We start from the raw sequence: 13,954 nt of genomic DNA on the forward strand, positions 1-13,954 counted from the left end.
AGCTGGCTAAGAATGCAATTAGTTAAAGAAAACGAAGGTTAAGGCTGCAAACAAACATTCCTTTGAGTGTCATGATCTGGAACTAGCTCTGTTATGACCCATGAATCCATGCCACCGTTCTTTAAAGCTAAATGACTTGAATCTCTTTTATGAATGGGTGCAAGCACAGGTTAATGATTTCACGGCGTTCCATTATGAGCTAGCTCAGTGTCAGAATGAATGATTACCTTTGCTGCATTTACATTAATAAGTGTCTGTAGTCACTTTAAGGTGATACTGATATAATTGAAGTGCTCATGTTAACAGCATTGTGCAATTTCAATATCTCTTTTAATTCTATGAAATCATGAAGCGGTTAATGTAACTCCTTGACCTTTTAGCTTTTATGTGCTAGCTAGTCCATTTCCTGCAAGGCCTTTTTTGATAGAACGTATGGTATGCTCTCATTGTTACTAATTGATTAACTGGATGGACCACACTAACTATGGGCAGCACCTGGGAATGCCATGGCACAAACACTTCCATGTAGTATCCACAGTTTTAGTTGCAACACAAGTGTAATCCCCAAGTTCCTCATTGAAACCAACAGTGGTGTTTTACTAAAAGCAAGTCCAATCCCTCCCACTCCAAATAGAGAGTAGAAAAAGGGAACTTATCAAAGCTTATCAAACCGTGAGCTTTTTTTCTCATGGTTCTTCATTCTCGGAAATGCAACAGGTAGAGTATCCATTATACTACTTTCCTGTGTACATTTCTACTAAATGGGATGAAAATTACAGTTTAGCAAGCCGATTCATCTTGATTCCGGGGACCCTTCTTTCCTGCTGCATTAAGGGTGGTTCATTGTTTAATTTAATTATCTCATTGATTCGGAGGAGAATAGGAGAATACCAAAAAACATATGTGCTTAGAACGGATAACAGAATCTGACAGTGCGCTCCTGTGTAGTGAGGTGGTGTGGTTGGGACCTCCGGTTTCCCTCTCTCTAGGTCCATTGCCAAGACACAGGGTGACTGCTGAATACATACAGAAGCTCCTATCTGTCTTACCTCCATCTGTGCAAATGTTGCTGTGCTATAACGATGGCCTGAGTATCGTGTATTTATATATATATGTGTTTCGGTACTAGAAAGATTGATAAAAATGGATGGATGGATGGATGGATTTACTTTATTGATCCCAAGCTGGGAAATTGCAGTGTAGCAGCAGCATTACACACAGAAACAACCTTGGCATATATAAAAAATAATCAATATAAAATGTGATATAAAAAATGTATAAATAAGCAGTATTGTGTGTGTGTGTGTGTGTGTGTGTGTGTGTGTGTGTGTGTGTGTGTGTGTGTGTGTGTGTGTGTGTGTGTGTGTGTGTGTGTGTGTGTGTGTGTGTGTGTGTGTGTGTGTGTGTGTGTGTGTGACAAAAATAATAATATTCACGCTCCACGCTCTTTTTTTGGGCTTAAACTTGTTGTGGTAAGTGTCTGCTGAATGACTCTGCATTTTTGGAAGGTTTATTCCAACCTGTATGGAAAGGTTCAGTCTGGAAAGCCAAGGAGGTGAAAGAAAAGGAGGTGGACCCAGTGTGACGCAGGTATCGTACGAGGGAGGCTCACCTCATCAGGCCAGACCTGACTGTCTGTTTTCGAGTCAGTTTCCGCGTGAGCAAGGCATGACTGAATTGTTGTTGACGTGAAAATCCGGAATCTGCCACTTGGCAGTGGCACTTCGCTCCGCCCTGCCTTGTGCGAGTCCAACCCATCAAAAATAACAGGTCTCACTGGTTTAGAAAAAAAACAACAAAAAAAATACTTTAGGACACAGCCTGACCCACTACAACATGTGGGTAGCGTGTTGTTGTGGGGGCGTCGTCGATATGAGCACACACGTGCTCACGGCCTGCACTGTGTTTACTACCTCAGGTGTGTCTACCTCAGGCCCTTTCCTACACCTGGGCTCATTTACCTGTGCGGTCACTTTCTTCCCTCTAGCCGTCTAGGTGTACCATTTCAAGGCCGTCTCATGCTCCCGTCGCCGGGCAAATTTCGGTGACCTCTAAACATTGACCCTCATTGCTCTTGTTCTGTTGTCTTTCAGGAGAAACTGGACACCAGCATCACATCCCTCCAGCTTCGCTCTGAGATACAGGTGAGCCCTTCCCCTTTCAGGTGGTACAACATAACCGCTGCTGTACACACCGATGACAGTCAGGGTCATTGTCGTGCCCGCAGGGTTGTGCAACTGTATTTGGATAAACACAACCGGTGTGTCAGCAATAGCAACACATGAGGGTGAAAAATAATTTTAAAAGGAGAATAAAGAGCAACGAGTGACATTTCTTTAACGTTTATCAGCCCCAACATACGTTGGCGACACCAGAGTAGCTGTACCATTTGTGGGTAAATGTCACCCGATTGCAAAGAGGGCATACTCACCTCAATGATTTACAAAAGATACACAGTATAGGTAAGATTATCTAAGACAGGCTTACATAAACTTAAATCTTGAAGACATAGCATGCATGTCATGCCGATCTGAAAATATATTTACAACAATCGGACAATAAACAAAAAACAATAAAATCACAACGATGTAATAATGTGAATGTTGTAAGATGGTGACGGTGTCGACGACTGTACAGAGCATCGATCTAACGCCAGGCCTGTTGCGTTGTGTTCACAGGAGTCCTTGGGCCTCAGCAGCGAGGTGTCCACGCCAGAGACGGACAGAAAGTAAGTCTGCCTTTCCTCTCCATTTGCTGTTTGTAGCCCTCCTGCAGCACCACACATCACCTCGCATCTCAGACTATTTTAGCATGATTTAGCATGTCATGTCAGTGTCCGTAACCAAAGAACGCACGCACATATACCGTTGTTCATGGATGTGGTGTGTGGCTAGAGAGGGTTGCGCAGCCAACGCATGCCATCGTGGGGGACGGGAGGTCACTGAGTTTGGCCGATGGCAACAGGCGGCCAGTGTTAATATATGTCTCAAAGGTGATCTGCCATAAGCTAAAGGAGTCGACATAGTCCACGCATTAGTAGACATCCCTGGATTGGTATTGAGCTTATTGTAAGTGCCGTGTAATGTGTGCAAGGGGTCACAAAAAGTACCCCCAGCTCTCTAGACCGGCCGTCCTCAGTTCAAGTTCCCGTCACAAGTTAAAGGAAGCCAGCCAAGCAAGTGCTTCCTGTGACTGACCTGCCCGGCTGGGCCGTGGCCGGACCCCCCCCCCCCCCTTCCCCCGACACACACCCTCTGTCCCCTGGCCCTTCACACTTCCTTCCCGCCTTTGTGTTTGTGTGTTGGGGGAGTCGTGGGGTCGGCGTGAGGGGGAGAATGAGCGGGTGATGATGACCAGATGATAAGAAGCATGAACAAGCAGGACGGGATAGAGAATGGGCAGGGTGTTCCTTCTTCTCTGGTTCCTGTAAGCCTCACACTGTAAGGTGTGTGTGTGTGTGTGTGTGTGTGTGTGTGTGTGTGTGTGTGTGTGTGTGTGTGTGTGTGTGTGTGTGTGTGTGTGTGTGTGTGTGTGTGTGTGTGTGTGTGTGTGTGTGTGTGTTGGTATTTTACATGACTCAACAGTGCTGGGTGGGTATTACCAAAACCACATATAATACCAACAATGTTGTGAAAAAAAAGAATAATAAGGCCCATGTGAAGGAATTCGGCAGATGTCGATCCCATTGGTATCAGATGTGAGATTTGTTTTTTCAAATGGAGGTATTTCAAAACTGCAGTCATTATTTAGTTTACAGATTTGTGTTTTTGCAGTTATTGTGCTAATTTAACACCCAGCAGTGAAGTCCCACCAACTCAAATATGCTCTCATAATCAGATTTGGCCTATTAAACCAGTTGTTTTTACATTATCTGCAAAGAATGGCAAGAACGTTGCTGGAGTTCCCCGTTTCTTTCTGCCCACGACTATACTGAAGAGGTCACCGTACTGCTTTATCTGTCGCCTCTTCCCCTCAAGAAGACCCATGGCTTTGTGTCTGTAAAAGAGAACTGTGTCCGGAAGCTTGCTCAACGATAATCAGAAACTCACGTACTTCACCGAATCGTAACTTTCTCACGAACAATAGGTTTTGGCAGAGTTGCAGCCGAAAGACCACGAAGTGTCACTGTGGTGTATATACGCGTCACTAGTATATAGGATCATGTAGCAGACATTATTATCCAAAGCAACTCTTTTGGAAACAGCTGCGGGTTCGGCTGTAATGCTCCAGTAAGCCCCCAGGTAGACTGTGGGAATGGGGGGGGAGATCGAACACGGTACCTTTCTGGTTGGTAGTCCAACACCCTAGCTACCGCACCATATGGATTCAATATCTTTATACATCTTTCTTCTCTTACGTGTTCCTCCTGGTGCGATCACATGAGTGCCACGTGCGACAGAGGAAGCACATACCTCAGCCCTGATCGTCTCTGGTCACGGCTGTGCTGCCTCTGGTGCACGGACAAAAAAACAGCCGTGTGATGCGATCCAGATGCCAAATGTTGGATGACGTCTGCTGGCCCATTCTGTGTAGGCTGGGGACGAGAGAGAGAGAGGGAGAGGACCACCTCCCTTAATGTTTGGGCTTGTCCCATGTCCCTCTCCATTTGTTATCATTACTGCCTCTGGTGAACCCATCTCACGTATGCCGTCTTAGCCTTTAGACCCCGGGACCCCTAGGCCCTTGTTTTATTAACGCACTGACACATGTTGAAATATATGCCCTGCACGCACGCATGCATGCACACGCGTGCTGCCTCTCTCCTCAACTCTTACCCTGTGGGATAACAGCCCCACGCAAGAGATTACCCAGACTTCCTCGGGGCTCTTCACCCCAGCACTTGTCCGTCTGCATGGACGCAAGGGCTGGCAGGAAGTGGCTATGGCTCCCATAATGCATTGTGCTTAGAGGGGACAACAAAGCAGAGGCGTTGACATGCTGGTCGTAACTCTGAAGATAACATGTTGATTGGATGGCGGGTGAGGGGGTCCCTTCCTATTGTGGAGTGGGAGTTATTTGTTCCTAATCAGTAGAGAGGGCCGAGCCACACACACACAAATACTAATAAAGCTTAGAATACCGGTAGTGTTTGTATGACATGGAGATCAGTATGTATTGCATTCCTGTAGCCGGGCCTAAGTCCAACACTAACAAGATGTAATTTGTGATGGTGGTCGAGGACATGTGAGCCGTCTGCTTTGGATACACCCCCATCATGAACAAAATGTAGATGATGCGGAAACAAGTACAAGTTAGCTGGAAATGCAAATTCATACAGTTATATGCTACGCACACCTTTTACCGTCATAGTCAAAGATGCCCTCATGCCAAGTGTGACCCTGTGACCTTCAACGTTTTGGCTTTGACAGTCACCCGGATATGCTGAGAGCTGTGAAAACGCATTAGCAGACACCGTGTGTGTGTGTGTGTGTGTGTGTGTGTGTGTGTGTGTGTGTGTGTGTGTGTGTGTGTGTGTGTGTGTGTGTGTGTGTGTGTGTGTGTGTGTGTGTGTGTGTGTGTGTGTGTGTTGCAGTGGCTCTAGCAGCTGTCGACCATGAAGCCATATCTGTGATTGGCGATGCCCAAATCACATGATCCCTGCTTATGTAATTAGTAGACATGAGCTCATCCTTTCTCGCTCTCTCTCTCTCCCCTTCCAAGCCCTGTGCCATCCTAGCTGACATGGCCGCAGTAGAGTTGTCCCCCGGGTTGCTCACTCTGTACAGTTTGTACTTTGTGGTAACTATTGCTAATATGACTAGTCTAAAATGGGTAGTCCGGGCAACCCCATGACGGGAATGTATTTCCCACACCCACGGATACCATGCATACCATAGCACACACACACACACACACACCTCATGCCTGGGTTGTCATTAAGGGAGGGGGTATTGCTACAGGGCCCAGGCGGGGGAGGGCAGCTCTCCCAACATGTCATTCTCATTCCACGCCACACATACGCCCGGGGCGGAGAAGTTCCTTACACTGCAGCCATTAAAATACATGCTGGTCTCCCTGCATGCGCGAGTGGCCAGCCCTATAGTTAAGGGCTGGGATCCGATTTTTCTTGCCTTTTTCCCTCGCAAACGTTTTGTTACCGCGCTCCCATTTTCCCATTAATTGTCCTCGGTGCAAAGAGCAGAATACTAATAGAAAGGCTTGCCCAAGATTCAGGGCTAAACCAATTAAGTTGCCTAGCCGCACAAATGTCTCATGCTCCATCAAGAGTGTGTGTGTGTGTGTGTGTGTGTGTGTGTGTGTGTGTGTGTGTGTGTGTGTGTGTGTGTGTGTGTGTGTGTGTGTGTGTGTGTGTGTGTGTGTGTGTGTGTGTGTGTGTGTGTGTGTGTGTGTGTGTGTTGGCCACATGTATGCGTGCCAATGTTACTCATTTATAGCGTGCATAGCGCCCCTCTCCACTGAAGTTGCTTCCATTGAGTGAGTCTTCTTAGCGTTAGCCTCAGCCCCTGCCCGTCATTGGGGAGAGGGGGTGGGGGGGGTATGGGGGTTGAAGGCCGTGCAGGCCTCCATTCAATTAGCATCTCATTATGTTGCCATGGTAGCTGGGCATTTAAGCTCTGAATAAATTTCCCCCATTCACACACACCCACACAAGCACAGGAGATGGAAATGACCTGTTGAACTTGTCACCGACCACTCACACATTACCACTGACAACCGCTGGACCAAGGATCAACGTGTGTGTGTGTGTGTGTGTGTGTGTGTGTGTGTGTGTGTGTGTGTGTGTGTGTGTGTGTGTGTGTGTGTGTGAGAGAGATGCAGGTACTTGGGTACGGTGTGTGTGATGGCGTCAATGGCTTAATAGTCCCTGGCGGTTCCCATAAAGACACATTTCATATTTAATTTTGCCCTGTGTCGCACTGCATAATTGATGTGCTGTATCCGCTAACTGACACGTTTGCAGGTAGTTCTGCAGGGTTAGTGGAAGCACAATCTGTCGGGGTGCACACAAGTGGTTCTGCAGGGTTATTAGAAGCAGAATATGTCAGGGTGCACACTTTTGTACCAACCCTCTCTGTCCTCACACTTGGTGTAACTCCCTTGTTAAGGGAAAAGGCTGGCATAATTCAATGTTTTTCGAGAAAATTACCAAAATCTCCTCGTCAAGTTCCGCCTAGCTCTCCAGAATCTATGCTCATCATGAATTTGGTCATCCTAGTTATTCCCCACATACACTTCATTGGGGATGTGGACGATAAAAGAATAAAAGAAAAGACTCAGGTGTTCAATACAATGCAAAGGCCATTTAATAAAAAAACATTTACACTCAATCGGGTTCTCCGTCCACATGGAGACCTCAGGAGCCGGTGTGGACATGCTCCATTAATCTGCTTAAGTCTTCCTGTAAGAGCCCTTCTTTTGCAACCAGAGGAAGTGCGAAAAGGAAGGAAGCATCGATGTCGATAATTGTCCTCTGAAGAATGGCAAGATGTCCATTTATGTCTTTTTATTAGTTTGGTTCTTTGTTTCCTATTGAGATTGCTCTCTCTCTCACTCACACTCTCTCTCTCGCTCTTATTTTTATATATATATACTCTCCTCATTTCTTTCTGTCCTGCATGGTGATATTCTATCCTGTGTAGGGCAGTGGAAAGACAAACAGACTTGAGTCTGGCCTGTGGTTTTTTTTTGCCTTCCCCTTCTTGTCTCTCGTTCTGTCTCTCTCCATTCGCGCCTCTTTTTCTCAGCATACTTTCCCTTTTCCTGCCCATATTCCCCACATATTTATGTGGTTAGCCACACTTTGGCTCATCGGCGTGACATCCCTTTCTCCTCCACCCCTTTAGCTTCTCCTCACACTGTCACATCTCTGGCATTCTTTTACAGTTTCTCTCTTTTCCTATCCCCCCTTCCCCCCTTCATTCCATGTATATATTTTGTCCTTTTTGCATCCCCTTGCATCACTTCTCTTTGAGGAGGCTTAATAAGCGTGTAGGCGTGCAGTCTGGCCGTATCGCCATTTGAGCATAACCACTGTCCCCCACTGGTCAAAAGGGAGAACTGCGACCTTTAGCACGAATGACCTCCTCAGAGTGGACATGTTGGAACGTATACACGGTGGGGATGTTTAGAAGTGGCGCTCTTGGAGGGAATAAACAGTGGTGAGATAATGGTGGGATCCATGAGGTCTCTGTTCTGACATTCATGTTGACCCTGTCCCTCTTCTCTCACCAGAATGCCTCTGCACAAGTCCAGCTCTGAAGACGGCTCAGGGGGTGAGTGTCTTGTTCTTTCCTCTTTTCTTTTCATCCTTGAGCCTATTCTTTTAATGTTTTTTTGTACAAGATTTTTTTTTTATGCTTTAGCATTTACAGGCAACTAATTTGTCATTTTGAGTACTTAGTCAATCAGCTAAGAAACTATGAGCAGCAGAATGAACAAGAGAGAGCGACTCAGAGTTTACTGCTCTAGTGCCTCCATCTCATCATCATCATCGTCGTGGTCGTCGTCATACTCGTTCTGACCAGCCGTTGATTTTGATGTTCGCATCCGAGAAAGAGTTAGGCCGCCCGGGCACCTAGTAGTAGTAGTAGTAACGCTATGGTGTCTGGCACTCATTATATCGCCCCAAACTGAATCTCTAACTTAATATCATAGTGGTCGAACTCGACGCTGAAACGGGTTCACCCACACTTTAGTATTCTTAATAGTGATTCTTTAGTGTTCTTAATATTCAATTGTAGTTGATTCCCCCCATAAAAATGAGGTATGCACCAAACCATGGCTCAAACATCATGGTCTGGGCCGCTGCGTTTATTTGGAGAACGGTTGCACCTCCACAAAACATGGATTCAGGCTCCCGGTGGTCCCATACGCACAGTCGGCTCTTTGTGCGGCGAGGGGTGGGCGTCGCTCTGAATGGCCCACTGTCGGTTGCGGTGTCTCAGGCGGGGGGGGGGGAACACACCTATACACAGGGCCAGCGTTCCGGGCCGACGGCTCGGGGATTAAACCGTGTAGGATATTTGCTGTTTCCGAGGATGCGTGCTCGTTCATGTGCTCTTGCAGGCGGCGTGTAAACGTAAATAGTTTTTTGCGCTTTGGTCAGAAGACCAGCGTGGCGTCTCCTCACGCTGGGCGCTAGGCTCTTCACAGGGTTAGAGGAGGAGTCACGGCGGTCGGGTGAACCAGGTCTGTGGTTTCCCACAGACCTCCTTCCCATGTGACTGAACCTCTCTCTCTCTTCTCTCTCTCTCTCTCTCTCTCGTTTTCTTGCGCCCGGTCTCTCCAGGAAAGTGGGACAACAAGAAGAAGAACAAATCCTTCTGGCAGAACTTCCGCAAGGCTCAGCATAAACCTGTCGCGCGGCAGGCCTCCAAAGGTAGGCCGTGTGTGTGTGTGTGTGTGTGTGTGTGTGTCACACGCACATGTCTCATGCATTTATTTTTTTTACGTCATTTCATCATGTCATCACCGGCCAACAAGAACAGCAGCGTCCGTACCGCTGTCGTGTTGTCTCTCGTGTGACGTTGCTTTTGTTCCATTCATTCACATGTGTGACCCCCTTTTTGTTCTTTGCCCCCCCCCCCCCTCCACCAGGGGAGGACATCGGCTACGTGGCCAGTGAGATCACCATGAGCGACGAGGAGCGCATCCAGCTGATGATGATGGTGAAGGAGAAGATGATCACGGTGGAGGAGGCTCTGGCCCGGGTAGGACAACCACAACAAGGATATCAACAATAACAACTAGTACTACCACAACAACAGCTGCGCCTCAAGTCCCATCCCCGTTCCATTGGGTTATCCATCCCCCCCTCCCCGTCCCCCCTACAGAGTCACAACATACACACACATCACCTAGGTTACTCGCTTACGTCGCTTACTAATACGACTGACCCTGACTCATTTCCTCACCGCTGCCCATTGTAACTCTGCCTTGGTCTCATACAGTGTGCGCGCGCACACGCACACACACACACACACACACACACACACACACACACACACACACACACACACACACACACACACACACACACACACACACACACACACACACACAGAACATTGATTGTCCCCAGGGGTTCATTAGTCGGTGGGTTTCTGGAGTTAAATGTTGGGGTGTGGTCAGGTTCTGTCTCAGCGTCCGTGTTTGTGTGTGTTTTGTGAGTGTGACGGGCCCATGATTCTGAGGTTTGGTGACCATGCTAGCTCAACAGTGCCATCTGCTGGTGTCATTTTTTGTTTTCCCCTCGTTCCAAGGGAATCATGGTTGTTTGGCCTTTTAGTCGTTTGATTTTGTCACTCATTTGGCACATATATACATATATATTTCTCTCTCTCTTATCTTTTCTTTCTTTATCCTTCCGTTTTCCAACAATCCTTATTTCTCCCTCTCTCTCTCTCGCTCTCTCTACCCTCCCGTCATTCGTTCCCAGCTTAATGCCATGCTAACGAATAGCATGGCTAGAGCATTCGGTGTCCCTCCACAAGGCCGACATTGATTGCCTCTACCCCAATCCCCAGCCTTCAATCAATCCCCCTCCTTATCCTCCACCCTCATTGTGATTGACAGTCTGTTAAACCACTTGGAATCAATGACCATGGCCTTGGTGGACCGCCTTTTGTGTTGAAGTGCTGTAACCGCCGTGCCTTGTGAACCGTGGTGTCTCTGTTTAGTCTGTGGTTTGTTTCATTGACCGCCTTCATCCACTTGGTTTTGGATTTGGGTCTGTTGCTCTCTCTCTCTCTTGCTCTTTCTCTGTCTCTGTGTGTGTGTGTGTGTCTCTCTCTCTCTCTCTCTCTCTCTATTTATGTGTGTGCGTGTGCGTGCGTGCGTGCACATTCAAATGAATAAATGTACATTCCAGAGTCTGTCCCTTCCGATGTTCTGTTGAATGTGTCCCACATCCTCTTGCCAATGTATGGGGTGGGGGGGCGGGGTCCTTTCCCGCGTGTATGTGCGGTTGTGTGCGTGCTTGTGTGCATGGGCTCTTAACTCTTGTTCTCCATGTAGCTGAAGGAGTATGAGAGCAGCAGACAGGGCAGCAGTACTGACACTGCAGAGTGGACTGACGGATCCTCAGCCATTCTCAACCAGTCGTCAAACTGCAACGTAAGTAACCCCCCCCCCCCTCCCCCCTCCCATCTACAACTTCCCATCTGACCTCTCCCACCCCGCTCCCCCCCCCACACCCGGAGGACCATGTCCTCGTCAGCGAATGAGGACAGAGAGCCGGACGTGTCTCTGTCGGTTGGTTCGGGTTTGTGGGTATGTGTCGATGTCAAGGTTGAAAAATGGCAATAGGTTCATTTTGACCCTGTGAAGTTAAGTGCAACAGTAGTCTTCCCCCCCCCCCCCCCCCCCCCCCCCCCCACCATGGAAATATAGGTCGCCCTTTTCCCCCTCTTCTTCTGCCTTATTCTTATCTTGCTCTCCTTCCCTCTCTCTCTCTCTCTCTTGCTTCTCTCCTCTCTCTGTAGCCCAGTGGCTAGAGTCTGTTGTGTTGTTGAGTCGGTTGTGTGTTGTTGCACAGCCCTCCTTTTCATGTGTGTTGACGTCATACCAAGACACCATGACTCCACCCCCTGGCCGGGGTGCAAAGAGACCAACGCTGTGCCGTCTTGTCATTTCTTCCGGGGGGCTCTAGGCGGCAGGGGGTCCTGGCTTGTCCCAGCACCCTGCCGCTTCTCCCCTGGACAGACCTCATCCCCTCCCCTCACATCTTTCGAGTGAAGAAGTCCCTCCGCCTAAGGTGGGACGTGATTGGCTGCGGTTCTGACAGGCGAGCCGTCCCGTTGGTGTATTACACCAGGTCCCGTTCCCATTCATCAGCTCTGGACAGTAATCTGCTCTGCGTTCTCCCACTCTCACTTTCTCAGGCCTAAAGTGCTGATGGAGGTGCTCAGCCGATGGGTGGGGACGTAGTCGGCTCAGTGTGGCTGTGGTGTAGCCGGCTCCTCGGGCAGCCCAGTGGGGATCGGGGAGGGGGAGGGTGCGGGAGCGGCCCTCTCTGCACGGAGGGACCCTCCTGGTGCATGGAGCCGGTCCGGCGGGTTTCCGGACATGGGTCCCGGGGGTGGACATCGTGGGTTGTGGACATAGTGGGTTGTGGATGCTTGGCCTTAAAGCCGGAGTGACCCCAGGCTTGGGATCCAGTTTTAACATGGCTCCTTTTCACACACAGTTCTTTGTGTGCGTGAAAAGGAGAATTTGTTGTTTAGCTAAATGCTGATTTATAGAAGCTGGCGAGGTATGCATGTGTGAATTGTGGATATATGTCTCTATACCAACTTGATGAATGCATTTGTATTCCCTTCTTGATTTTAAGTGGATAAGGGTAAAGGGACTCGCTCACATTCACATGGCTTGTTGAAATGTCCTCCAATGTCCTCCAAGAGCCATTGTGTTCCCAGTTTTACCCTGATAATAATGTAGAACACGTATCCCACAAATGAAGGCATTTTTCAGCGGGTATCATTTTGGAACTGCTCTGTGACCCTTATTAAAAAGCAGTTTCCCCCCACACTGCCTCATGCTGGGATATCTTCTCTGGTAAACAATCTTGTCATTTGAACTATAAACCACGATAGGGTTTATAGTTGCGTGATGCGCGTACAAGTACTCACGTGCACGCTCACACACACACACGCACTGTTCTGACACTTACCTTGCTGACAGTTTTGTTTTAAGCTAACTTGCTTAACTTGGATGTACAGTGGTTGCTAGGCGTACACAAACATGGATGAACCTCTGTGATTTGTCTCATCTAGCCAATTGTATTCCATCATCAGAACATCTGGGTTTCGAATTTTGAGGCAAGTTAGACAATGATGAAAACATGTAACTGTTTATTGTGTTTTGGTTTTTAGTAATTCCATTTCATTCTGAGGACAGTTGATTATGCACACTGAGTGTTGGGAACAGGTAGACTTGCAGGACAGATAGGGAGGTGTGTGTGTGTGTGTGTGTGTGTGTGTGTGTGTGTGTGTGTGTGTGTGTGTGTGTGTGTGTGTGTGTGTGTGTGTGTGTGTGTGTGTGTGTGTGTGTGTGTGTGTGTGTGTGAAACACAACCACGCACAGGCACTCGCACAGATGCACATACATATGCACACACATATACACACACAGATGGTTGAGGCAGGCAGGAAAAGGGATAAAGGACAAAGAAGACTGCTCTCTTGCTGCTTACCATGGTCCTTGGAGACCCTGAGTAGGAGGACTGAGGGAATTTCTGTAAATATCCTTGCCTTGAATCTCCAAATTGGGGTCACATGGAGATCCGTTATGGTGCCTTGGGTGCCTCCCCATCTCCCCGGCATCCCCTCTCTAAACCCCTGCCGTAATGAATAGAATTGGGCCAGCCATGACTTCCAGATAGCCAACGGTTGCGCGAGAACCTCTGTGAATGAGCGCTGTGTGCGCCGGCCCCGCTCAGGACCTCAGAGTCCTCCCTTCCTACAGTGCACAGGTTCACAGACATCATCGTGCTGCAGCTTCGGGCTGCACTTCTCTTTGAATGCTTGTTCTTGTTTCCTGCCCTGCAGACCCCCCGGCCACGTCTGTCTGTCTGTCTGTCTGTCTGTCTGTCTGTCTGTCTGTCTGTCTGTCTGTCTGTCTGTCTGTCTCTCGCTCTCTCTCGCTCTCTTGCTCTCTCTCTTGCTCTATCTCTCTGACTGTCTCTCTTGCTCTCTGTCTCTCTTGCTCTTTTGCTCTCTCTCTATCACTCTTTTGATCTCTGTCTCTCTTTCTGTCTCTGTCTGTCTCTCTGTCTGTGTCTCTCTCAATGTGTGTGTGTGTGTGTGTCTGTCTCTCTCTCATGTCTCTCTCTCTCGTGTGTGTGTGTGTGTGTATCTTCCCCCAGCGATGTGAGCCCACATTCCAGGGCCGGCCGTTAGAGATGTGGGGGCCAGGGCTGGGTCAGAGGGGCTCAAACGGGGGATTGTTCTCCAGGCACACAACACATCTTTTCTCTGCACGCTCTCCGAAAAGT

At 48.4% G+C, this 13,954-nt stretch overlaps 1 protein-coding gene across 3 annotated transcripts in view; it reads left to right on the forward strand.

Moving 5' to 3' along the window:
- The window catches only part of LOC311363916 (SAM and SH3 domain-containing protein 1-like), a 52,521-nt gene that overhangs the window by 15,877 nt on the left and 22,690 nt on the right, over positions 1 to 13,954 (forward strand). For 2 of the 3 annotated variants that reach the window (XM_084483904.1, XM_084483905.1), the window contains exons 3-8: positions 2,094 to 2,144; positions 2,679 to 2,728; positions 8,194 to 8,234; positions 9,251 to 9,340; positions 9,559 to 9,671; positions 10,978 to 11,076. In XM_084483904.1, coding sequence (XP_084340030.1) covers positions 2,094 to 2,144; positions 2,679 to 2,728; positions 8,194 to 8,234; positions 9,251 to 9,340; positions 9,559 to 9,671; positions 10,978 to 11,076 — 444 coding nt within the window. The remainder of the gene's footprint in view (positions 1 to 2,093; positions 2,145 to 2,678; positions 2,729 to 8,193; positions 8,235 to 9,250; positions 9,341 to 9,558; positions 9,672 to 10,977; positions 11,077 to 13,954) is intronic. The other variant, XM_084483906.1, reaches the window with a different exon arrangement.

Source organism: Micromesistius poutassou, assembly GCF_964030765.1.
Source record: "Micromesistius poutassou genome assembly, chromosome: 19".
In the NCBI taxonomy this organism is placed as follows: Eukaryota; Metazoa; Chordata; class Actinopteri; order Gadiformes; family Gadidae; genus Micromesistius; species Micromesistius poutassou.